General features: G+C 45.7%; 1 protein-coding gene across 16 annotated transcripts in view; it reads right to left on the bottom strand.

Annotated features, from left to right (window-relative positions):
• The window catches only part of INPP4A (inositol polyphosphate-4-phosphatase type I A), a 156,918-nt gene that overhangs the window by 66,953 nt on the left and 64,797 nt on the right, over positions 1 to 25,168 (bottom strand). For 13 of the 16 annotated variants that reach the window (XR_009248715.1, XM_058684356.1, XM_058684362.1 and 10 more), the window contains exons 2-9: positions 16,352 to 16,422; positions 15,299 to 15,507; positions 14,703 to 14,747; positions 5,676 to 5,794; positions 3,316 to 3,432; positions 2,956 to 3,035; positions 1,268 to 1,379; positions 377 to 467 (exon numbers count right to left, since the gene is read on the bottom strand). Coding sequence is in view for 15 of the 16 variants with exons in the window: in XM_058684356.1 (XP_058540339.1) it covers positions 377 to 467; positions 1,268 to 1,379; positions 2,956 to 3,035; positions 3,316 to 3,432; positions 5,676 to 5,794; positions 14,703 to 14,747; positions 15,299 to 15,404 (670 nt within the window). In the remaining variant the exon portion in view is untranslated. Of the gene's footprint in view, positions 1 to 376; positions 468 to 1,267; positions 1,380 to 2,955; positions 3,036 to 3,315; positions 3,433 to 5,675; positions 5,795 to 13,340; positions 13,473 to 14,702; positions 14,748 to 15,298; positions 15,528 to 16,351; positions 16,423 to 25,168 lie in introns of those variants that run through there. The other 3 variants (XM_058684353.1, XM_058684354.1, XM_058684366.1) reach the window with 2 other exon arrangements.

The following is a 25,168-nucleotide window of genomic DNA, read 5'->3' as shown; positions in this document are numbered from 1 at the left end:
ATCTCAAGGGAACGAAAATATTTAAACCAAAACCCGCCAGGGGACAGCCTGCGTGCTCCTCCCCTGTGACATGCAATCTTCTTGTCCCAGGATGTGTAACTAACTCTAAAGTGCAGGAGCTGGGGTGGGGAGGTTTTCAGTCACAAAACCCAAGGCAAAATGAGAAAGAGTGAAATGAAAGAGGAACCCTCGCCCCCTCCCCGCCTTGCTTGGAGTATTACTAATTCCATATGCTGGTAAAAGGCACGGCCCTTTGAAAACGCAGCACAGGATGCCTGGCCGTGATAACCAGAGCAGGTGGGGAGGAAAGGGTGACCGCGGGCCCAAGAGGACACTCACAAGAGTGGCAAGAGTACCAACGGAGGAAGCTGTTTACCCGATTTCAGTAAAGTGTCTTTTCGCAGCGAAGCATATTTGGATCGGATTCCCAATGCCTCAGTCAAGCTCTCATCAACGGGCAGAACCATCTGAGGATGTGTACAGAAAAGCACAGAGAAGCAGTAAGGCCCAGACAACTCCAGAACACCCAGTAGGAATGTGGCCTAGGTGCATCATATATTACTCTTAAAAAATTAGTCTCCACCATTTACTCTACAATAAACACACTGCCCAAGCCACAAATTAATCCACCTCCCAGTATACTGAACTTAGGCCACGCACACACCATTTTCTAGTGACAAGCTCAGTTCACCTGGTATTGCATTGTTGTGATGTATAGAATGAGAGGGAGGAAACAGATGATGCCCAGGAATGTTATCACAGCCTGATGTTCTGGGCTTATTTGGAGTAATTTTACGGCAATGACCACTTACCAGTGTTTGGACTCTTAGAACTGTAGTCTGAGAGCATGAGAGGGTCTGCGTGAGCAATGATGCATGGGAGACAGGGTGACAGAGAGGGAGGGGAGGAGATGGAGAGAAGGTAGGTGAGAGGGTGCAGAGGTGCACAAGGTGGCTGTGGGGCACGTGTGTGCCTGGGAGGGAAGATAGAACAAAACAGCAAAGGTAATCCCGGTGTCATTCCATACCCCCCACGAGTAGCCCCTCTCCCCTCCTGACTGCAGATTCCCCAGCCAGGCTCCCCCAGCAGAGCCTTGCATACCATGCTCCCTGAGGGGACCCCCTTCTATTTTGAGAAGTGCCTGGGGGTGCTTGGCACCTCCTGTCTTGGGGGCTCTGTCTTTCCCTTCCCTGAGGCCAGAGGCAAAGTCAACTTGGACAGGTCCTCTTACTCCTTCTAACAGAGAGGGGCAAGGTGGTGTGCTCACCCTCCCATTGACGGTGTCCAGAGACCGAGTCACAGGAGGCCGCTGGTCCGACTTCTCCTCCATCTGCCAGCCAATCACGGTGATGTTACCCACGCGGTCACTCTCTGCAGATCTGCAATGAGCAATGTGCTCTGGTAAGAGGTGTTGTACCTGCACTTCATTTTCTGTTTAAATGCAAAACTCAGCCATCCTGGGTCATCGAGGGGTGCCAGGATCCAGCCTGCTGGTCAGCCGGCCAGCATTCACTATATACACAGGCTCCGGGGGAGGCAGACAAGGAAACCATGAGAGCACAGAGAAGGGCTGCATCTGAGAGGGGACACAGCACCACAGAGACCTGTGGATGTGCCTGGTAGCTAGTTGGAGGGGAGGTGCCCACCAGCCCCTGAGCTGACCCTGCCCCAGGGAGTGATGAGGACACATCTCAGAACCAGGACTGGAGAGTACTTCCTTCTGGCACTGAACCTCCTTCTGCTCCTTCCCACCTATCCTTAAGCTCTGAGTAGACCCAAGACCTAGATCTGGACACCAAGTATGCTGAGGTCACCCAGGGTTTCCCAAAGCCTCTGAAACCTGCTATGACATAGTTAATGCCACTCCAGCCCTGGTCAGCTTTGCCCCTAAGACCCCTAAGACCCCTCAGGGTGGCTGCCAGCTGCGTGGGTCCATCTGATTCATCCAGGGAAGCCCCAGGGATACCCAAGCCTCAGCCTTTTTATTTCAGATGTCTGATTAGCCACGTTCTCAATTTTTATGTGGTCACATATACCGACAATTTCCTTTGTGACTTTTTCTCATTGTTCTCATGCCTGGAAAAATGTTTCCCCATTCTCTCTGCACAAGAGTCGTACATAGCTCCTTTTCAAAAGGATGAGGTCCTTCTCTTTCATTTAACTCTAATCTAATTAGAATTAGTTCTATCACAGGATGTACCTGAATATTTTTCTCTAGCAGCCCTTTGCCCCACAGTACCCTTTGCATTTTTCTCTTAAGACTCGCCCTTTATCCTGAGTCAGGTTCCCTATGCACACTGAGGACTGCAGCCCAATGCCTGCCACGTGGCCGTCACCACAGCTTCAGAATTGTGCGCTATCCAGCAGGTAATTAAATCGCCATCGCCAAATTCCTTTTGCAATTTCGGACTATTTTCCAAAATTCTACATTATTTTGAAAAAGAGAACACCATTTTAGGGTTTGGGTGAGAACTGTCCCCAAAATGAATTTAGAAACAGCTGACATCTTGACCTCTTTCATCCTCCTTCCAGAAATACAGTATGGGTTCTCTTCCTGCTTTCCTTCCATAAATATTTATGGAGTGCCAGGACCTGTTCTAGGTGGTTAGGATTCAGCCATGAAGCAAGACAGACAAAAACCCTGCTATCTAGCAGATCATATTCTATTGGGGAGAGAAGAGATAACAGACAAAAATATGTATGTATCTAGACTTCCTTTAGGTCTGCTGGGCACATATTCCCTTTAGGTACAACTGGGCTCATATTTCCTATGGACACCACGCATTGCCATTCCCTGACAGGCCCACTTCAGTGAACAAACCACCTCCTCACTTAGGTCAGCCTTTGGGACAGGGCTGGGCACTCTTTCTGTACAGGAAATGGGGCCTTTCCCCACATCCGTGCCTGGACATCATAATTCCAGATTATTTCAAGGGAATAAAATTAAACACCAACCTTAGTGTCAAATGCAACCTATGATGCCTGTCTTGGAGAAGATCTTTGACAATGAATGTTCCAGAGCCCAGTAAATACATCTGAGGAAGAGGGGGGAAAGAAGGCATTAGTATGCTTGCTTTGCCTCTGGTCCAAATAACAGGTCTCAGAGGAGTCCAGCTGGCTGGTTCCCATAACACATCTGACCCTCATCTCAGGAGCCCAACAGGGAAGAAATTCCTAAAAACAAATATATTTGGACATCAGTTAATTTGTGACCAAAGTAATAATGTTAATCTGTGTTCAGCTCTCACTCAAATGGTTACAGAACTTAAAAAAAAGGGGAAGAAAAATCTCATGAACCACAACATGTTACTTAACTGTTCCCTGAGATCTATCTTTGACATCATACACGGAGAGTTTGATTTGTGTCATCTGATTGATAAGGGAGTCTTGAAAGAAGGCAATACTGCTTAGAAATATAGGATTGTTGGTTCCCTGGAATAGAAAAGAGAATAATCAGAATACAGAGTTTGATTTTTAAAAGTACATGCTTTTGAAACACACCCAAATTTTCAGAACAAGACACTAATGTTCTTACCAACTTGGATCAACACAAACGCTAATGGCGGTTTAAATGGATGCATACAAACCAACCAAAATGTTGCTTTCCAAAAAGACAAAGTTGTCTGACAGACCTCTATAGATCCAGGCACAAGCAGGCTCACCGCCCAAGACATGCCTGAGGGCTCACTCTAAGGGTTTCTCACTCAGTAGAAGGGATTTTCCAAAACTGAAATAAGTTGGATGTACATGTGTATTCTTAGTATTAAAACTTCCGATGAGTTATATACTTGGATCTACCACTGTGGGTTGTTCCTTTAAGATGTACAAAGACAGATGAAAATGAATGGCTTGAGTCGTTTCTTATTTCCAGAATCCTGTAGTTGGCATAATTAAGGCCTGACCTTTTGAAGGCTATCCCTTTCAAAGGACTAGCTCTTGGTTTCCAGATCATAGGTAGTCATTTGCTGGCAGCTTAGCCCTGCCCCCCCCCCCCAGAGCCCCATATCATATTCTCTTTCCCAGGTGGTGGTTAACTATCTTAGCCAAATGGTTAATGGTTCCTGTTTGTACCTGCTGTGGGTTCCATGCCTCTAGCTGCGTTCCCTCTGCAACTTCAGACCTAGTCTCTAAAAGTCTGCCGGACAACCCCTCCTGGGTGGCCTGCTGGGGCCACAGCCCACCCAATCTCACCCTCCATCTGCCCTTGGTTAAGCCCATCTCTGCCTCTCTTCCCAAGGAGGCCACAAATGTCTGCTTTGGTGCCTCTTTCTCCGTTATTCTCAACCACCCAGAGACAATGAACTGCTCCCACAAACCCACCTCCAGGGCCTATCACAAGCACCCCTTCTTTCCACTCATTCCCACTGACAGTAAGGCCCTACATACTTCTGCAAATGACTATCAACTAAGGACCTCCCTGAAACACATCCAGTCAGGTGACTCCCCTCGGAAAAGCCTGCACTGGCCCTACAAATGCCTGCCCTGACATTCAAGTCTTCTCTCCCTTGCACTTCCACTTGGGCCTTTTGCATACACAGAACAGGATAAAATTATTTCCCAAACCACATGACGCTTTCCTATCACTTGCCTTTGCGTAACGACCACAGAACTCTGGCGTGATCTTCAACACATGATCCCCAGACTGGCAGTATGGGTATCACCTGGAAGCTTGCGAGAAGTGCAGGGTCTTGGGCCCCACGCAGATCTCTTAAGTCAGAATTTCACTCAGTGCCACCCAAGGAAGCCTCTCTAATCCTCACAGCTGGATGGGCCCCACACCCCACGTGTTGACCTCCTCTCTCTACTCTACCCCTTCCCACATAACTGTGCAGAGATGGACCATGTTCACTCTGCCTCCCTGCCCAAAGGATGGTACCCTCCTTTAGGACAGGGACTAGGCCTCCGAGGTATTTGTATGATCCACAGCACCTAGCACTGTGCTCCGCATATAGGCAGTGCTCAGCAGATGCCTAGAAAACAAAATTGTTCATTTGAACTTGGAAATAAGTTTCCAAGAGAATGAAAAAGGGTAGTCTATCTGACATAAAATGGGAGAAGAGGAGGAAATGTAGTTTAAGTTTGTTTGAGACTGCTAGGGAGGGGTTAATTCGCATAGATGCTCACATCACAAACAAAATCCGGTACAATCTCATATAACTCCTACCCTTAGTTCTCATAACTTACATAAGGTACAAAATTATCTAAAAGAAGTTTGTAAAATTCCCAAGGTGAAAGCATAACACACAGTGCAAAAGGACATACCAAAAAAGCCAATAAAAATGGGGGTATGTCCAGTAAGAAGGCTAGTTAATAGTTAACACTCTCCAAACTTTGATTAATGAACACAATTCTTCAAAAGTAGCAGCCAAATGAAAATTACAAGGAAGAATGAGCTCTTACCTCTTAAACGGCAATAACCTTATGGGATCGTTGTTCAAGAACAACCAGCCAATAGCAAATCAATAATTATAAATAACTTGGCAAATATAAATGCCAGTCAGATGAATGTGAAGAAAAATGTCAATGTACTGAAAACCCGTGGGGAAGCAGCAACAATTCACATAAACATAATTGTAGCTACAGGTGTTCAGGTCACTCACAGCCCTCCCATGGGGGCTACAAACACCATGCAAGTCCATCGCAGAGCTCCAGGGGACAGGGCTAGCAGCACCCACCTCGATGATCTCCGTCTGTGCATGTTTTGTCCAGAATGCCTGAGGAGGGGTGGTTACACTCACTGCTACAAAACTATTTGGTTTTCGATCTAGCGATGGAGTATGCAACTCACTGCAAGCTATAGAATCAAGATCAGAAAGAAAAGAATCCATTAAAATCAGGCTCCAATTAGTTCTCTGTTCCAAACACACCCAAAGAAACCCCCACCCCCCAAAAAAGTAAATGACACTAAAGTGATGAGACACTTACATTGTCAGTTATCACATGAAGATGATCTTTTAAACTAGAAGCAATCTCTTTGCATGTGCCCACCCCCCACCCCCAATCTCTCAGCCCTATGACAGCAAGGCTGTAACTGTCAGTAGAAAGCTGGGCTGAAGGGGGCTTTCTGTGTCCATGGACTAGAACACAAAGCCAACAACCTCACATGGGGTCTGACCCATAACATGTGACCTTAATAACTAACTGAACCGTTAACCATTAGCTAAGCAGCCACACAGTCTATAAAATCAAGACACAGCTACACATGCCTGCATCCTATGACTGGTGGCTAGCCCTGAGCTGTGGTGTCCTACAGGTATCTGTGTGAATGTATGCTGGAAGTAAATCCAAAATTCTGTGGCAGCATAAACAAAGTTTTGTTATGTTTTGTTTTTATTAAAGAAGTTATTGCTCATTTTATTCTCCTTATAAACCTCATATCAAGTGCAATATTATTATAAATGTTACTTTTTGGAACTAACGGTACCAAATTTATTGTACTAAGCATTTTTAATAGATAAGACTCAGATAATTCTATCACAGAAGGAACCCATAAGAATGATGATCACATTTCACTGAAATGAACAGGCTATCTGTTGTGAAATGCACTCTGAAAGAAAAAAGACCCACTGTCATTAGACTATGCCATGCTATTGATTGTAAGATATTTTCTGATTAAAGAGTAAAACATGAAAAAATATACATCATAGAACTGATGAAATACGTGGCCAATCAAACTTCAAAACTGGTCCAAACAACCACCTTTTTTTGAGGAGTAATAAATGCTTCCCAGACCACTTCAAGTCTTTGGTCAATTTCCAGAGATCTAAAGCAATGGACTGTGGCCATTTTTGCCAGTGTTCTCATTGCCTTTATGGAGGAGAGGATCTTTGGAGGTCCTTACACTATGCCATTCCTGCCCTCATCATTCCCATTTTCTAAAATGTTCACTGGCGATTTACAATTTAGAAATTCATTTTTGCTTCTGAAAAATAATTCCGGTTCACTAATTATCTACTTGTATCATCTTCTCATATGACTTTATGAATTTTCATCATTTATTGAATATAATAAAATACAAAAAGCTTAGGTTTTTAGTTCAGTTAGTTTTGACAATCATATGCACCCATGCAACCATCACCACAACAAGATAGAGAACTTTCCTTCAGACTAGAAATTTCCTCTTCATACTTCTTAGTCAACCAATTCTTCCCCTACCTCTGCAACCAATTTCTGATTTCCATCATTTTTGTCTGTCCTTGAATTTCATATAAATGGGAGGTATTCGAGATTCATCTATATTGTTGTACGTAATCACTCTTATTTTATTTTATTCTATTTTGTTATTTTATTTTTTTATTATTTTTTATATTAAACAGAATGTATTGTCAAATTGGTTTCCATACAACACCCAGTGCTCATCCCAACACGTGCCATCCTCAATGCCCATCACCCACCTTCCCCTCTCCCCCACCCCCCATCAACCCTCAGTTTGTTCTTAGCATCCAAGAGTCTCTTATGGTTTGCCTCCCTCCCTCTGTGTAACTTTTCCCCCCCTTCCTCTCCCCCTTGGTCTTCTGTTAAGTTTCTCAGGATCCACATAACAGTGAAAACATATGGTATCTGTCTTTCTCTGCCTGACTTATTTCACTTAGCATAATACCCTCCAGTTCCATCCACGTTGCTACAAGTGGTCAGATTTCATTCTTTCTCATTGCCACGCAGTATTCCATTATATATATATATATATATATATATATACCACATCTTCTTTATCCATTCATCAGTTGATGGACATTTAGGCTTTTTCCATAATTTGGCTATTGTTGAAAGTGCTGCTATAAACATTGGGGTATAAGTGCCCCTATGCATCAGCACTCCTGTGTCCCTTGGGTAAATTCCTACCAGTGCTATTGTTGGGTCATAGGGTAGATCTATTTTTAATTTTTTGAGGAACCTCCACACTGTTTTCCAGAGCGGCTGCACTAGTTTGCATTCCCACCAACAGTGCAAGAGGGTTCCCATTTCTCCACATCCTCGCCAGCCATCACTCTCTTATTTTAAATTGATGAGTTAGATTCCATTGTGTGAATGTATTGTATTTATTTAACCATTCTGTTAATGGACATTGAGTTGTTTCTGGTTGTGAACCACTGTAACTAAAGCCACTACAGACATTCCTGTTCATCTCCTTTCGTGGACATAGGCTTTCATTTCTTTTGCTTAAGTACCTAACAGAGACATTTCTAGATTAGAGCAGAGGATATGTTTAACTGTGTAAGAAGCTAAGCTTTTTTTAAAGTAGTTGTACCATTTTACAATCCCGCTAGCAATGTGTGTGAGTTCCAGTTGTTCTGCATCCCCACTAATATTCGGTAGGGTCAGTCTTTATTTCATAGTTATTCTAATGAATGTGCTTTAATCTGCACTTCCATGATGGTTAATGATGCAAAGCATCTTTTCATCATGTGCTTGTTCATTTTTAAAACTTCTTTTGTCAAGAGTGTGCTCAAGTTTTTTGCTCATTTGTAAACTGAATTGTTGACTTTCTTATTGTTGATTTGTATCTTACTCTGGATCTGTCCTTTCTCGGGTAGGTATATGTGTTGTGAATATTTTTCCCCCAAAAGATTGATATCTTACAATTTATTTTCTTAAAGACTTTTGGTTGTTTTCTGTTTTTGTTGTGTTTTTTTAGACTTTTAATCTTAGGGAGTGGTAGACAGGAAAAATGTCCCTCCCTCCAAAAAAGTATCCACATCCTAATCCCTGGAACCTGTGAATATATTATGTTATGGGCACCACAGATGTGATTAAGGTCATGGAACCTTGACATGGAGAGATGATTCTGGATCATCTGGGTGGGCTTAACCTAATCACACATGCTCTTAAAAGTAGCAGAGGACGGTGGAAGGGTGAGTCAGAAAGATGTGACTATGGGGAAAAAAGGGCAGGAGAGAGTCAAAGCATGAAAGGCATTCCACCTGCCATTGCTGGCTCTGAAGATGGAAGAAGGGTGCCACAAGCCAAGGAATGTGAGCAGCTTTGATAAAGTGAGAACCAGCCTCAACTGGCTGCTAGCAAAATCACACAAAAAAACTGAATTCCACCAAAAACATGAAAAGCAAAGAAACAAATTCTCCCTGGAGTCTCCAGAAAAGAACACTGCCCTGCAGATACCTTGATTTTGGTGTTGTAAGACTCTGAGCAGAGACTCCGCTGAGCCCAGTGGATTTGTGACCTAAGCAAACTGTAATGTAGTATCTTTGTGCTGTTTCAGGTAATCTGTTACGGCAGCAGCAGCAAACTAAAGCACAGAGTTAGTGCTTTCTGCATTCTGCCCCAGAAATCTTTGCCTCCCTGTTGGGAGTGATCCTCTGTTTTCTTCTAAAAGCTTGAACGTTTTATTAATTTTTAAAGTTCTCTTCTGTTTCTTCTGCTAGGTCAGACTCAGCAGGAGTCAGGGATTTGACTATTTCACTTGCTCTCTCTCTCCTTTAAGCTACTGTATAAGACCCTCAAGGCCTGGTTTCTCTGGGCACGCCCCTTCATCAGGCATGAGTTCTTAACAACCATGTGAAGCTGGAACATTTGGGTCTTTCAAGCACAACTGACAGCGGACAGACTGAGGCATAACAGGTGGCCAAAGCTTGGAAGACTGGTATCAGTTTAAGGGCTGATGGGCCAACTGCCACCTTCAGAACACACCTTCCTCTCTGGCCCCAACCACTCTCTGGCCCCAACCACTAGCCAGCTCAGCTAAGTCTTGCTCAGTGTTTCCGTGAAGCTTTCCCTCAGCAGCCCACAATCACATCTCCTGTCTGTCTCTTACATTGCTTTGGCCTATTTCCACAGAAGCCACGAGTCTGTAGTATATATGCCTTGCCTCTCCAACCAGATCATCTATAATCCCAGCTGAGTAAGTGCTATCAAGGCAAAGCAGTAAAATGTATTTCAAGTACATAGCCTTTGACTCAGCAATTCTGTATCCAAGAGTTTATCCTGAGGAAATAATCAACAAAGCGTGTGAAAGATCTATATACAAGCATGTTCACTGTGGTAGTGTTTATAATGGCAAATTGGAAAGAACCTAAACATCTGACAACAGGAGACTGGTTAAAACAAATATGGCACAGCCATACAATAGAGTTACATAAGCACCCGAAGTGATGGGGCAGATCCCATGTTTGTTTGTGTTTTTTTTTTTTTAATTTTATTTATTTATTTTGCGAGAGAGACAGAGAGAGACAGCATGTGACAGGGGAGGGACAGAGAGGGAAGGAGAGACAGAATCTCAAGAAGGCTCTGCACTGTCAGCACAGAGCCTGCAGGGCTCAAACCCACAAACCATGAGATCATGACCTGAGCCGAAACCAAGAGTTGGATGCTTAACTGACTCGGCCACCCAGGTGCCCCAACTCCTGTGTTTATTAAGATGAAAAGATGCCAATGACATTTCTGCTACATGAAAAAAAACATGTTAAGAATACCAGCATGACATTTTTGGAGATAATCCCATCACCTCCACAGGCCAAAAAAAAAAAAAAAAAAAAAAAATCATTAAAACTTCTGTATAGCACTGAGTGGGTGTAAAAAAATATTTCTGGAAGGATCTATACCAAAATGCCAACTGTGATTCTCTCTCTGATAGGGTACTCTTTTCCTCTAACATTTTCTGTATTATAGGTTTTAAAATGAGCACTTCCAAATTTTAAACTTTTATTTTTAAGACAAAATATTTGACCATTCAATCATCTGGCTCCTGTTTTCACTTTCTTTCTTTCTTTCTTTCTTTCTTTCTTTCTTTCTTTCTTTCTTTCTTTCTTTCTTTCTTTCTTTCTTTCTTTCTTTCTTTCTTTCTTCTTTCTTCTCTTCCTTCCTTCCTTCCTTCCTTCCGTCCTTCCGTCCTTCCTTCCTTCTTCCTTTCAATGTTTATTTATTTTGAGACAGAGTGCTCATGCTACCAGCACAGAGCCAAACGTGTGACTCAAACCCACGAACCACGAGATCATGACCTGAGTGGAAACCAACAGACACTTAACTGACCGAGCCACCCACATAGCCACCCAGATATGTTAAGTGATTTTTACCACAATTAAAAAAAAAAAAGGTAGGGTGCCTGGGCGGCTCAGTCAGTTAAGCATCCAACCCTTTCTGGATTTCGGTTCAGATCATTATCTCACCGTTTGTGGGATCTCGCCCTGCGTCAGGCTCAGCACGGAGCGTGGAGCCTGCTTGGCATATTTTCTTTCTTTCTTTCTCTCTCAAAAAAAAAAAAAAAATTGCTTGACATAAAATTCACACTCATCTTTTTAAGCTATTTCTTCCCCCAAGTATGTAATTCAAATGACAATAGTACTGTCCTTGATTTGCCAAATTCAGAAAAATCTTGGTTTCTGTTATAGGGGTGAGGATTTTTACCTCAAATCCATTGACTCTCATTCTCTCTCTACACTCAATCAGTTTACCTTGAGATGTTTTTGTTAAATCCATGTTCTGCATTAATAAAGCTAAGAGAATATTATTCATTATGAGCCAACTGGGATTTCCTTCACTTCTGTCCTTTGCTGGGCCCTGTTTTCTGGATCCCATGTCTTCTTTTTTCTCAATTTATTCCCTCTTTTGGGTAAAACACATCCTCCACTAATTTCCAGAGAAAGGATGTGGGAGAAGTTTATTTGAGAGTCTGCAAAGCTGAAATATATTTCTTTCTACCCTCACATTTGGCTGATAGTCTGCTTGAGAATTCCGGGTCAGAAATATTTTCCCACTCACGTTAAAGGTGCTGCTCCCCCGTCCTCAAGTTTCCAGTGCCACTGAGAATCCCCTCCACACTAGTTTGACCCCTGATCCTTGGATATGACCTGTTTTGTTCTCCACCACACCGCCCCCCCCGCCCACCTCTCTGGAAGTTTTGGGATCTTCATTTTATTCCCAGTGCTTGGAAACTTCCCCAGGATGTGCCTTGTTATGGGTTTTTTCCAATCATTATGCTGGGCCTTAGCAGGCATTTTTAACCTAGAACCACACTCTTCAGTTATGAGAGACTTCTTGTATTATTTCTCGTTAATTCCCTCCCTTCTATTCTTTTCTCTCCCATAAATGTTAGGCCTCCTGAATTTGCTAATTTCCCATTTCAATTTCTCTCCCATTGTCTATTTTGCTTTAAAATGTTTACTTTTGGGGATAATTCCTTGAATATCTTTGAATGTTTATTGAATTCTTAAAGTTTTCTTTAAATCATATTTTAACTTTCTAAGGTTGCCCTTGTTCTTCAATTTTTTTTTCTTTACAATGTCCTGTTTTATTTTATGGGTATGCCATATTCTCTTGAGGGTATAAATTATATACCCAAGAAGATGTTTTCTTCTACTTTCTTCAATATCTGTATTTCTTCCAGGTTCTATTTTTTCTTGCTTCCTCTTCCATGTGTGGGCCTTCCACAAAGCCCTTCAAACTTTAACCATTCTTGCATTTTGTTTTAAATCAACTTTGCGGTATAATTTATATATAAAATGTGCCTATTTTAAGAGGAGAGCTCAATGAGTTTGGATAAGCATAGACATCTATATAACCACCACAGTCAAGATACAGTACATTTCCATCACCCCAAAGAGTTCCCAGTCCCCTTTCCAGGCAGCCCTCACCAGCACTCCTGGACAACCAATCATTGATCTGTCTTCTATCATTGTGGATTGGTCCTCCTGAGTTACACACAAACATAATCCTATAGCATACAGCCTTTTGAGTATGGCTTCTTTCATTCTGCACAAGGCTTTTGAGATTCATCTATGTGTGTATCAGTACTTCATTCCTTTTCCTTGCTGAGTGGTATTCCATTGTATGGATGTATCATAGTTAATTCTGCTGATGGATATGTGGGTTGTTTCCAGTGTTGGCTATTATGGATAAAGCTGAAATCAGCATGCATGTACCAATCTTTATATGCACAAAAGAATGTCCATTTGTCTTTAAGAATAAGGTATCAAAAAGCTGAGTATGAGAGTGAGCTGAGTGGCTGGCCAGCCTACTTTTGGTTGGGGTCCAGAAAGCTGGCATCTGTCTCTTTGCAGGGAGTGGGAGTTTCCTTTTTCCAGAGTGAAAGCCTCCTGCCTGGAGGAATAAGCCTGGTAGAAGTAGGATAAGAGGAAGAAGGCTGGAGAGGGCGAGGTAGGGGTTGTTATTCAGTAGACTTCTGGCCCTTCACCATGCTTTCCTCCGTGCTAATGGACCTCACCCCAGAGCCTCTCTGCCTCCCAAGTTTCTCATGAGAATAACCACCAGTCCCTGCAGGGCTGCGTGTGGTGGGAACCTGAACCCCCAACTCTTCCTTATACAAGCTTTCCAATAAGCCCTTGCTTTTGTCTCGGAGCTCCCCAGTATCTCTCGGACAAATCCAGCACCTTCACAGACATGCAGGTGTGACCACGTTCCTCTCCGCCTGTTCCCTCCTCCTCACAGGTTACAGTCTGGGGGTTCCAAAGATGTCTCACTGCACAGAGTGTTTCTGTGGCTTATTCTTCCTGATGTCTGTGCTGATTTAAGATAAGGGGGTGAAAATAAGTTCACTGTTCCCTTGTGAAAGTGGAAGTCCTTGGGTTAGTATTATAATTTGTGAAGAGCAATAAAGCTCTAGGTTGGGGGCAGGCAGGTGTGGGAATCCCAGCAGGGTTAAAGACTGCTTCCCCTACCCTCCTGTTCCCAGTTCACAATGCAGGACTCACTCTCACTGCAGAACTAGCCACTAAGTCAGGGTTGGGAAACCCTCTGAACTTGTTTAAGGACATTCAATCTGAAATGGCGATGTTTTCAAAGTTTAGTATTAATTTGATAATAACGCCCTTACATTTTTATGGAGCTTGCCATTAGTCAAAGACATTGGTCTGATTTTGCTGTTTTAACCACCATGATCTTCTTTATCTCTCAAACGGTAACACCCCTTATTATAGCACATGAGAAAACTGGTCAGGCAAGGTCAAGGCCATGTGGTTAGTGTGTGGCACAGTCCGGACTAGAATCCAGGTCATCTGGCTCTCGAGGAGGTATTTCCTTTATGTCCCACTACCTCCCGGACACCGTTGCCAGGCCAGGGGCCAATGCTGAGCGCTGCCCAGGGGACAAGGGAAGGGGAGAAGGACACAGGAGTGTGTCCGGCTATGAAGGAGAACCATCTGTAGGTGACCCCACCACACTGTCCGATCTTCTGGGTAAGCCACAGTAATACCTTACTTTCCTGATCCCAGAGCCAGGACATACTACTAGAGTTTTTTAGGATAATCTTAGGGCATTCAGGACAGTTTTTAGGACATTCTGATGCTGCCCAAGAGGGAAAGCACTAGGTATCATTGCCTCCACCCACAGAGTAGGGAACCAAGGGCCAGATGGCTAAAATCAACTGCACAGGGATGTATGGTCAGGACTGGCAACGCCCGCCCCGAGCCAGCTTTCCCACCCCGAGCCAGCTTTCCCACCTCGTGGGCACATCCCTAGGAAGGCTGTCCTCACAGCTCTGGGGGGCTCACCTCCTGCCCCTGCCCTTCCCCCACCCCCACTGCCAGCCTGGAGGGAACATGTGCTGAGGAGGCTGAAATCTGCAGGCTCCAGGCTCCCTCCACCCACAGGACATTCACACCTGCCCAGTGGCTTCATCTTAGAGACACTTCAGTAGCAGCAAGTGCTCTGACACAAATCTGAGCCAGGGTCGTGTTTCTGTTTTTAAGCAACGTATATTGCAAAGCAAACGAAAAATGCAAAAAGATACCTACCTAAGCTGAATTCTAAAATGGGCTCATCTGGATCTTGGATATTTCCTGAATAAAAAGGAAATGACGGGAAAAAATCATGCTTAATAAACTTTTCCTTGCATTTAGATTTTATTCAAAAGAGTCAACATTCTACATTCCCCCCCCCCTCAGAAACTATTATATGAGATAGGTTTTTAATTTTCTAAACATTTCACTTCTGAGATTCCTAAGAAGTCTCAAACTCCAAGACCAAACCCCCCTCCTATTAAGCTCTGCAAAGCCACAACAAGGAGGGCTTTGATCATGGCCTGGGCACTTGCCAGACAGACACCGTGGACATTCCCATATCATCTACTGGCAAATGAGCCCTGGAGGTGCCCACTCAAGTTGGAAAACTGACGGCGGTCCAATTCCAATGGAAGTGGTTCCCAGGAAGAGGGCTGACTTCCCCCTCCCTTACGCCCTGATTCAACCAAAAGCTTGCCCTCCAGCCACCTGGAGTGGGCAGTCACTGGGGGCTCATTCTGGCTGTCCACAGGGTACCCCAGGAGGCAGGCATACAGGGTGTGTGCCACGACCTTGCACCAGGAACCTGGCGCAGGCCCTGTGAGACTCACCTGCCAGAGAGAGGCCCAGCATGTCAGCTGCCACATCAATGGTAGAAGCCCGCTGCATCGCACGGGCCCTGGCACCATGGCGAGGGCTGTGCTCTCTTGCTGTCATGATGTCATTGGTGATGATGTGTTTCCTGTTCCTGGGTCAGACCACGCCTGATTCCCCGGGACGCGCTGTCACCAAGCCCTAATCCCCTAAGGTGGCAGTAGTCCTGAGAAAAAGGCACCGACACTGGTAAGAAACATAGGGATGGTGACTGAGAGACTGTGCTCTCATGGACAGTATAAATGCCTCACACAGGCAAGGGAGGAGCCAGGGGTGGAGAGTCTGATGACCTAGGCCCCTTCGAGTGCTTCCCCTGCACTCCCCAACACTCATACACCAACACATATGCTCATGGGATCCCATAAGGAAATCATGTTCTCTTCAACAAAGACATACCACAGTAACTGTTGGTTTAGATACAATCATGAAAGATGGCTTTTGAAATGTTCTTGTTTTACTATGCTTTTCTGTTGACAAGTCTTATAGAATCTTTAACATAAAACCAATTCACCTCTGTCAGAAGGATAGGAGATGCATGAAGGGTCTGCCACCCACTGGCATGGTGAAACCCTGGAGAGACAAAGGCACGTCTCCAGCCTGCTCTCTTTCTTTCCACAGCTACAGGAACTTCACAGGTCTCCTGGTCTTAGAAAACATGTGCATGTAATCTATACTTAACTAAAGTGGATAGTGCTGTGCTATGGATATGGAAACTTCTGGGCAAAGTGCCACCACAGGCTGAATCAGAGGGATACCCCGGCATGGCACAGAACATACATTTGCTCTAAGAAGTGGGTTAAGCAGCAAGAAGTGAGTTTCACGTTTGTCCAGCCCATGTATATGCTACAATTCCTATTGTCTCCAGAAGGAACCAACCTCTCTTGTTTAAAACACCTCCCTCAAAGCTCTCCGTGTATCCAGACACTCTTGTCTTCTCAAAGTATGTCAACACCTGTGTACCTGAAGGCCTGTGTTCTCGCTCTTGAGTTAATATTCAGCCAGCAACTTACTGGACATGTTTGTTCTTGGGCCAGTTGAGACACGTGGCATTTCTTCATAGAAGCACATCCAAATCCATCATCTAAAAATGGAAAATTATTAACTTAACAAGTGGCCAAACATGAAGTTCTCAAGAATGCATATTAATAGACGCTTATGTTATAATCTTAATGCCTAGAGATATGGGGAAGCCAAGAATTACTACATGTTCCTGTGAGCTCCACACAACCGTCTAACTTTTTGGCTCAAAAGCAAAGGTCTTGCTCAAGCCCAAAAGAATGAGAAACAGAAATGCACATTCCTATCCCCATCCAGGGGTGATCCAGGGGAACATGGACCAGCCCTAAAGCACCCACTGTGTGGCTGAGGGAAAATGCAGAGATAAGAATCTGAGTCTTCCAGTAGTCCTGCTCACAAATGTCAGCTCAAGGGAGAAGTTGCTGGGCCCCTCTGAGGCTTTGCTTTCTGGTGTCTACAATGAGGCTAGTTGTACCCATCTCACAGGGCTGCAGCGGGAGCCAAATGTGCAAAAACAGAAGAGGGCTCTGCCCTGCTGTGGCTGCCTGGCCCTTGGGTGCCTTTCTGTGGAGAAGAGAACAAGCCAGGCTCCAAGTCAGTCCCGGGGGCCCAGCACATGAGCTATCTGAAAGGGCCAACATCCGGGGTATAGATGACAGGCAGTGTGCTTGGCACTCAGGCAAACTCAATTTCCCTTGAAGACTGGGCTCCTCCTACCCCTCCCACTGGAGCACCTGGGGACCTTTAGTCCCGGCATCTCGGCAGACATGGCAATGGCTCAGGTGGGGAGTCACAGTAAAAGTCTCCAAGGGGAAGACTGACGAGTTTGCTGACATCAAGAGGTATACAAAGTCAAAATATGGAATGAAAATGATAAAGACAGGGAAAGTACTTGCAGTACTAATATCTATAGTTTATAATAATGCTTGTACAAATTAACAACAACAAAAAACCTCACTAAGAATGCAAGTGGCAAAGGTATGAATACATAGAAGAGGAATACACACGGTAAACGTTTTGGAGAAGTGACCAAACTCATTCATAATAATTTTTTTAATGTTTATTTACTTTGGGAGAAAGAGAGGGGGAGAGAGAGAGAGAGAGAGAGAGAGAGAGAGAGGCGCAGACACAGAATCCAAAGCAGGCTCCAGGGTCTGAGCTGTCAGCACAGAGCCCGAAGCGGGGCTTGAACCCACAGAGCAAGAGATCATGACCTGAGCCAAAGTCAGAGGCCCAACCAACTAAGCCACCCAGGTACCCCGCCCTCATTATTAATAATTAAAGCAACGCTAAATATTCCTATATTCACCTAAAATTGTCTTTCAAAAGAGGTTTGTCTCTTCTCGTGAGAATATGCTTTGTTGGCAGACCTAGGGGAAACTCTGTAAGGCTCTTCTATATTGCTGATAACATTTTAAAGTCATACAAGCATTTCAGAAAGCAATGCGAAATTATTTACCAATATATTTATAAACAAAAACAAAATTCTTGCCAACAGTCCAAAGACGCTTATTGTAGCATTACTTATAATGACAAACACTGGAACCAATCAAAATGCCCAGCTACAAGTACATTCTGGAACACCTATAAGATGCATTACTATATGGCTGTTAAAATGATCATGACAAAGTTCATGAACATATGAAAATTTCTTTAACTTCATTAGTCATCAGGAAAACACTAATTATAGACATGAGATACCTCTGCACACTCATTAGAATAGCTAAAATGGAAAAAAAAAGACAATACCGAGTATCGATGATGTGATATAAATGGAACCCTGATACATTGCTAGCAGAGGGTAAAATGGTGCAGCCGTGCTGTAAAACTGTCAGTGTCTACTCAAGCTGAACATATACCTACACCGTGACCTAGTATGTAACTCAGAGTGGAATTGCTAAGAGAAATGCATATTTATGTTCACCAAAAAAAAAAAAAAAAGGTAGAACATTTAGAGCATAATATTCATAATAGTCAAACACTAGCAACAACTCAAGTGTCCATCAGCTATAGAATAAACAAAACAATACAGATGCTTTTAGAAACGACGTCAAGGGGGAAAGCCAGTCAGACGAAAAGCATAACTAGGCAATTCTATTTCAATAAAGTTCAAGCACAGGCCAAATGAGTCTGTGGTATTAGAAGTCAAGACAGTGGTATCTTTGAGGGGCAAGTACTGACTGGGGAGGGCATGTGGGGCATGAGAAGGCTTGTGGTCTCTTGTTTTGGGTGCTGGTTCTACGAATTTACTATGTGAAAATTCATTGAGCTGTAAATGAATGATTCTTCTACTTCAATAAAGAGTTTAATTATTTTAATGACTATAATAAAGACAACATAGCATGAAAAAATGTTTATGTCAGCTCTGCAACATGTGTGCTTTTAATGAAATATTCTACCTGTGCTCTGGTCACAGCCATTTAAAAAGACAAGACACAGATGGAGACCACGTGGAGAAGAGGGTGTGGGACCACAGGGAGCCGGTCCCTTTCTTAGCTTAAGGTCATCCTCTTGCATCACTGAAAGTTGCATTCCATGCTGTCCAGAGGCAAAAGTGGCACCCTGGGTGTGAAGCAGCTTGAGGAAGGAGCTCTTCTTTCTTGAACTTCTTCCCAGTGTATCTCCAGCATTCCACTGCCCTGCCTGGATGTCCTGCTCAGCTTGTAGTGAGGCTGCAGTCACCCCCCTTCACGTGGGACAGTACAGATATGCCTCCTGACAGAAGGCAACAACTGTACCCTCACAACCTGCCAGCCCTCCCCTCCCCCTCCCTTATCCCCTTCCTCTTGCCCTTGCAAGGCCCCTTCACCTAAGGAGGGTGGGGGATATTACAGGCATCATGGGGTCCTGGGGATAGAAATTCTTAAAGGGGAACATCTACAGACTAATTTTACACTTGATAGGGTTCACAGACCAGAGAAGTTTTGAGTCAAGAGAGCCTCAGAAGCCACTTCATGGTTATTTGGGGCATTTAATTAGGATCTGCAATTTAAGTCATCAAGACACAGAACACAGAGCTGATCTGCATAGCTGAACTCGATTTTCCTTATTAGTCTCATTAATTTAAAGTAATTTGCCAAGGATTCTTATATTCCCAAGGTCCCTGGCTTTCCTCCTGGCCCCATTTGAAGACCGGAGCTCATTAGGAAGAAAAACTGCACTAACATCAAAGAGGATGGATAGCGCGTGGGAGTTGTTCCGGGGACTGGAATTTTTTTTCTTGGGGGCAAGAAGAAAGAAAGAAGCAATAACTCATGAAACTGCCTCCTCTCCTCACTCTGTGAGAGACGTGTCACCCTTTCTGACAAGAGGACACAGGTCATCAACTCAACAGCAAACCCAATAATGTCCCTTCTACCAGGGGGGCAGGAGAATGGTGGTAGAGGGAGCATAAGACAGGAGGCTTGTGGTCGTTCATACAGGTCCATGGGATTTGTGACCAATGGCAGTGACTGTCACAAGCTTCTCAGGAAGCCAGTCTAAGGTCTGCCTGCCTTCCTCCTCCACAGAACAAGGGCTCCCAGGCCTGGAAAGGGTTCTGGTGGCCCCTCTAGACCTCAGTAACCTCTCGGGGCTGCAGAGCTGGAGCTGAGTAGGGAGGACTGGCCACAAAACTCCATTTTCATCTGTCTTATATGATGGGGGTTCTTCTGAGAACAGTCTTAAAAAGGACTTCTATGGATGACGTCACAGAAGTCCAGACGAGGTAACTTTCTCAAGGTCACACAGAGCTAAAGGATGAACTATCAGAATCAACCCAAGGCAAAAGCCCAAATACAAGTAGAGGCGCTCTCCCTGCCCAGCCCACTCTATTGCTGTCACTGTGGGCAGGAAATAGGCTCCTAGCAAACCTTCTCCAGGCCTCTGCTCTCCAAACACAGGCAGCACAGGAGAGAAAGTCAGATGAAAGGCTTGCGTGAGTCAGAGCATGAATCAGCAGCCCCTGGGGAGGAGGCTACTTCAGGAGGCAGAAAGAGGCAGAGTTTTCTCTCAAAACCCCTAATCCAGGACAGCCACAATCACTGATCAATGAGGTGTCACACTGCTCACCGGCAAATCACTACTAATAACAACCTGAGAGCAACAGCTGCCGCCTTCCGCACAAAGCCCCTCAGGCAGACAGTGCCCAGCAGCCGACAACCTTGCCTCAGTCTCCCTAACACAGCTAACCAGTCTGTACCTCAAGATAACGTACTTCCTGGTGTGACCATGGGATGAGCAGTGGGGCACCCTGTGTCTCATGAATGCCAGACTTAAACTCTTGGTTTCTTCCATATCATCCTGGGTACCTCATTCAAGCCTAAACATAGACCACGGACCTAACGAACCCCTACTGAGTAAACAAACTGTCAGCTTCTGTGGCAGACTGGCCCTGCTCACCAGGTACATTCATCCCAGGTACACTGACAGGTGACCCTCTCCAGCACCCTTCCAGTTTGGTGCAGCTGTGTGAGAGTGCAGAGGGATGCACACCAGCTGAGATAAAGGTGAGAAAGCCGCTCATGGGATTCTCCAAGTCTCCCTTCCCCCCAGATTCCCAGCTGGATGCAGGGGGATTGAGTGAATAATTCCAAGGCTCCAGGGTAAGGGAGTGACTCTGTGGAAAGAAACTAGGTCCCTGAGACCAGGAAGAGCAGAGGCCCCGCCTCCCACCGACGATCTACACTGAGCTTACCCTGAGTAAGACCCTTGGTTGTGTGAAGCCACGGAGATTTGGGAGGTGGTTGTTACAACAGCTAACATTAGTTACTGTGACTAAAGTATGGCACATACCAGGCACCCAAGAAATGGTTATGATGAAAACAGAACTCAAAGCCTCCAGTTAACACTTACCACACAATGCTTTGTTCTCTAAATGAGGTATGCCCAGTTCATGAGCAAAGAGCCCACAGGTGGCTGGGAGACTACCACAGGGGTCAAGAAATGAAAGCACAGAGAAGTAAAAAACCCACTTTAGCAGATAATCAACGAGGCAAGTCTTTTTTTGTCCCCTCTCTAATTGCAAGTCAGGCTTAGGGCATGCTGATAGCTCTCCTGCCCTCCCCCACCCCCAAAATCACCTGGCTAGCCCTGGACTTCATCATCCCAAACACACACTATGATGGAAGCTGGCATTAATGTTGAGAAAGCAAGTTCTCTGATATGACCCTAGAGCTGCTAATCCAACCAGGAGAGAAAAAGAGACCCATCTCTCCCACTGGACACCCAAGATCAGTCTATTCCCAACAGTCCTCTGGAGCCAACTGGGAATTGAGGCTACCCAGGGCTCTATCCAAAGCTGGTCTACATCCAACAGGGCCTTGGAGCCCTTGGGGCTTCAGGACCACTAATTCCTTCAATTCCAGAAAATAAGAGAATGACAACAGCATGGGTGCAAATACCACAACATGGGCATAAACCTCAGGTGGGCACAGGGTAGGTGGGGTGCAGATGCCCATGACAAAAACTGAATGGGCCAGAGCCATGGTGGCTATGGTAACAGGCATGGGCAAGGCCAACACAAAGGAATAGGAGCAGTGTCTCCAGAACAGACAAGGGCAAGGGTGACCAGCGACTTGGAGGCCCCCCTCCAGGGAAAAGGCAGCACTGGTGTGTGAGGCTCAGTGCACCTAGTGTCAAAACAGCTCATATTCTGTCTCCAGGTTTCCAACCAGGTCAGTCACCAGCAAGGGAAGATTCAGCATATGAGCAAGGACCAGGAAGGCCTGGTTTCCAGAACAGCAGCCAATGGAAGCAGAAAATTCCTCTGGCTTATACTTGGAGTGAATGAATGAATGAATGTGTGCCTCTATATGACATCCCAGAAATTTAAGTGCAATGAATCAAGTTTCGGTGCACAGAAAATTACAGAATGGTTGTCAACCGAGGAATGGGCCACTGGGGTAGGGAGATGTACTAAAGACTTAAATAACACAAACTTGAGCAGGCTGCCTAGAAAGGCTAAAAAAGAGGGTGTTGAATGGTGGAGACAAAGACCAGGTGATGTAGGGGTTGTAGGTAGGGGGTTCAGGTGGGATGAGCCATTGTAAGCACAGCAGAGGGACAGGGTCTGGGAGGCAGGGGCAGGAGGCAGGGGCAGGCCAAGCTGGAACTTAGCAGTAAGGGTTCCTTGATTTTAATTTGCCCATTTAGGGGACTTCTTAACCCACTGAATGTTCCACCCCCTCTGTGCCCCCCCCCCCTAAAACGCAAGAGAATCATGGAAGCTAGCAGATCTTTCATCTTTTTCTCTTTCAAACAAGTTGCCTAGGAAAGATCTTAATCTTTTAAACAAAGTCAAATATGCCTCCTTACCATAAAAAGCAAGGAATGCTGCCTGCCTCCAAGACTCAGGTATTAACAGGGCAGGAAATGCCAGACACCCCAGGCACAAAGACAAGGGTAGAAGGCAGGGAGCCTTAGTCTCTTCCCTCCTGTGCCCTGGCCCCAAGCCCAGCAGGCCCCGGACACCCTGGTCCACAGAGGGCTCTCAACACCTTCCCTCCGGTGTCCTAGACCCTTGGATCAAACTGCAGAGGCCCTGAGCTGGGTGCAAGAGGCTGGGCACTTTATCAATTAGGATCACTCCTCTCCAGGGGGCTGGGCAAGAGCTACTAAGCTTCCCTAAGCCTCAGTTTCGCAATCTGTAAAACAGCAGTAACAACACCCACCTCACCAGGACACACTGAGGAGCAAGCACATACATAGAGACATGTAAAATACCCACACAGAGCCTGTGCAGAGACTCGAATCAGATAGAAGAGTTTCTCTCCTTGGCTCTACCTAACCTCTCATGTGTCTAGTCCTGAGCTGCAGTTTTACTGGGGCCATCTATGAGCCCAGAAGGCCTTTCCTTCCCTCCAGCTAAGTCTACCAACATTTTTACCCAACTCTCCAGCCGTCTGAACTTCAACCAGAATTCTTCACTCAGGTCCATGGCACTCTGCCCGTGCTTCAGTTTATAGTGACTGTGTTTTCTAAACCCAACATTTAGGCCCAAAGGTTGCTATTGGGGAGGGACAGGTGAATGGAGTACCATTCTGTAGGCAGTCAGCCACTGGGAGCGAGGTCACCTGCACAAGGCATCTTCTATGGGCCTCAGTTTTTTCATTTGTAAAATGAGGAGACTGCCAGGTGTAAGGAATCCATGGTCCGAGCCCACCCCAGACCCCCAGGGAAGAGAAGTGGCTGCTCTGTGCCCCCGAGGCTGGACATCCATTAGGATCCTGTTCTGAGAGGCAGCAACCACAGCCTTCCTACTATGGAGCCCTGCTTCCTCCTTCCTCTTCTGGGCCAAGGACCCAGCTCTCTCCTACTTCTCACTCCCCACGCTACACAGGGCCTTGGACCCAGGAGAGGGGTTCACTGTGAGTACACCTCCTACATGAAGAAGACCGCCAAACCAGCGAGTATGCTGCAAGAGCTGTCCAAGGCAGCCAGCGATGAAATGCAGGCAACAAACGCCTCGGAAAGTGAGGCACAGAGAAGAAGGTTTGCGCTGCAGCTGGTGTATCTTCTCACCTGCAGACACAAACAACCCCACTCAGGGCCCCACTGGGCCTGCGCTCCGCAATCTTTTATCTGCAGCTTCCCACTTCCCCAATCCCTGTTCTCTGCTGGTGACACTGAACAGGCAGCAGTGGCCATGGGTTCACCCCAGCTAATTAACTAGCCTGCCTCATCCACTTAATGAATATGGTAGCTGATATAACACAATGCCTTAACCCAGATTCAAAAGCACATCTCCGACTCCAACAGGAAGAGTCAGTCACCGAGCATATTCCCCTAAACAACAGCAGGGGCTAGAGCCCAAGAGCAGGACAAGCCCAGACTGTTCCAGCTCCCCTCCAGCCCTCCAGTTTTCCCACCTCAGTCAATGGCAGCTCCATCTCTACACTTGCTCCAGCCAAGAAACAAAGTCAGTGCAGACTCCTGAACAACGCTCTCACAGCCCACACCCAACGCATGGGTGATCCTCCCGCTCTATCCAGACTTCAGCCTGCCTCAGCACCCCTGCCCCACTGCCCCGGCTTCTCTGACAGTCACTCTGAAGCCCCCAGTCTGTCTTTAGACAGCACTGGCGAGGCTGTGAACCCCTCCACCAGCATCTTCATCTGGCTCCCACCTGGCTTCCTTGCTGTTGAGACCTCCCTGGCTGCCCACCCTCCTTGAGGCTGCGCTTCCATGGAAGACATTGGAGGGCAGTTCCCTCACCCCTGGTATGTCCTTCCTAAAAACGAGCCTCTCCAGGAGGTCTTTGGGACAGCCTGGTTTAAAACTGACTTGTGGCTCATCTATAAGCCATGACCTTTGGGGGATTTTCCGTAGGAACTAGCCTGAAAATAAATCACCCTGCAAAAGTGTTTAGAAGTGCGTGTGCTGAGCAACACAGGTGCAAACCCTGGGTCTGGGGGCTCACATCAGGGAGATGAGAGAGACATGTTAACAATAACCAAGTGCTGGGTGGGGGCAGCGGCAGCAGCAGCGGTGGGATGGGGGGGGGGGGGTGCCGCTGGCTGTCTCTGCTGTACCGAACCCTCCACACCCCACACTTCTTAAGCCCCTTTTCTTAAGCATCTACTTTCTTTGCTTCTACATTTCATGCTGTTTCTTCTCTATAAACTGACAATCTCTTCAACAACAGTGAGGGTCTCTCACGGACTAGGCCTTAGGGATACAAACATGAACACATGGACTTGGTCAGCAAATGCACGACAGGAATTGCAACAAAAACATGAATGGGGGACAATCTGAGGGCCACAATGGTGCCGGTGAAACCTCTTCCCAGACCTTCCTTTGTGTGAAGGGCTGGCCTGCTGCTCCCCACCCCT

This window comes from Neofelis nebulosa, chromosome 9, assembly GCF_028018385.1.
Source record: "Neofelis nebulosa isolate mNeoNeb1 chromosome 9, mNeoNeb1.pri, whole genome shotgun sequence".
Classification (NCBI taxonomy): Eukaryota; Metazoa; Chordata; class Mammalia; order Carnivora; family Felidae; genus Neofelis; species Neofelis nebulosa.
This window is presented reverse-complemented; position numbering and strand designations above follow the sequence as displayed.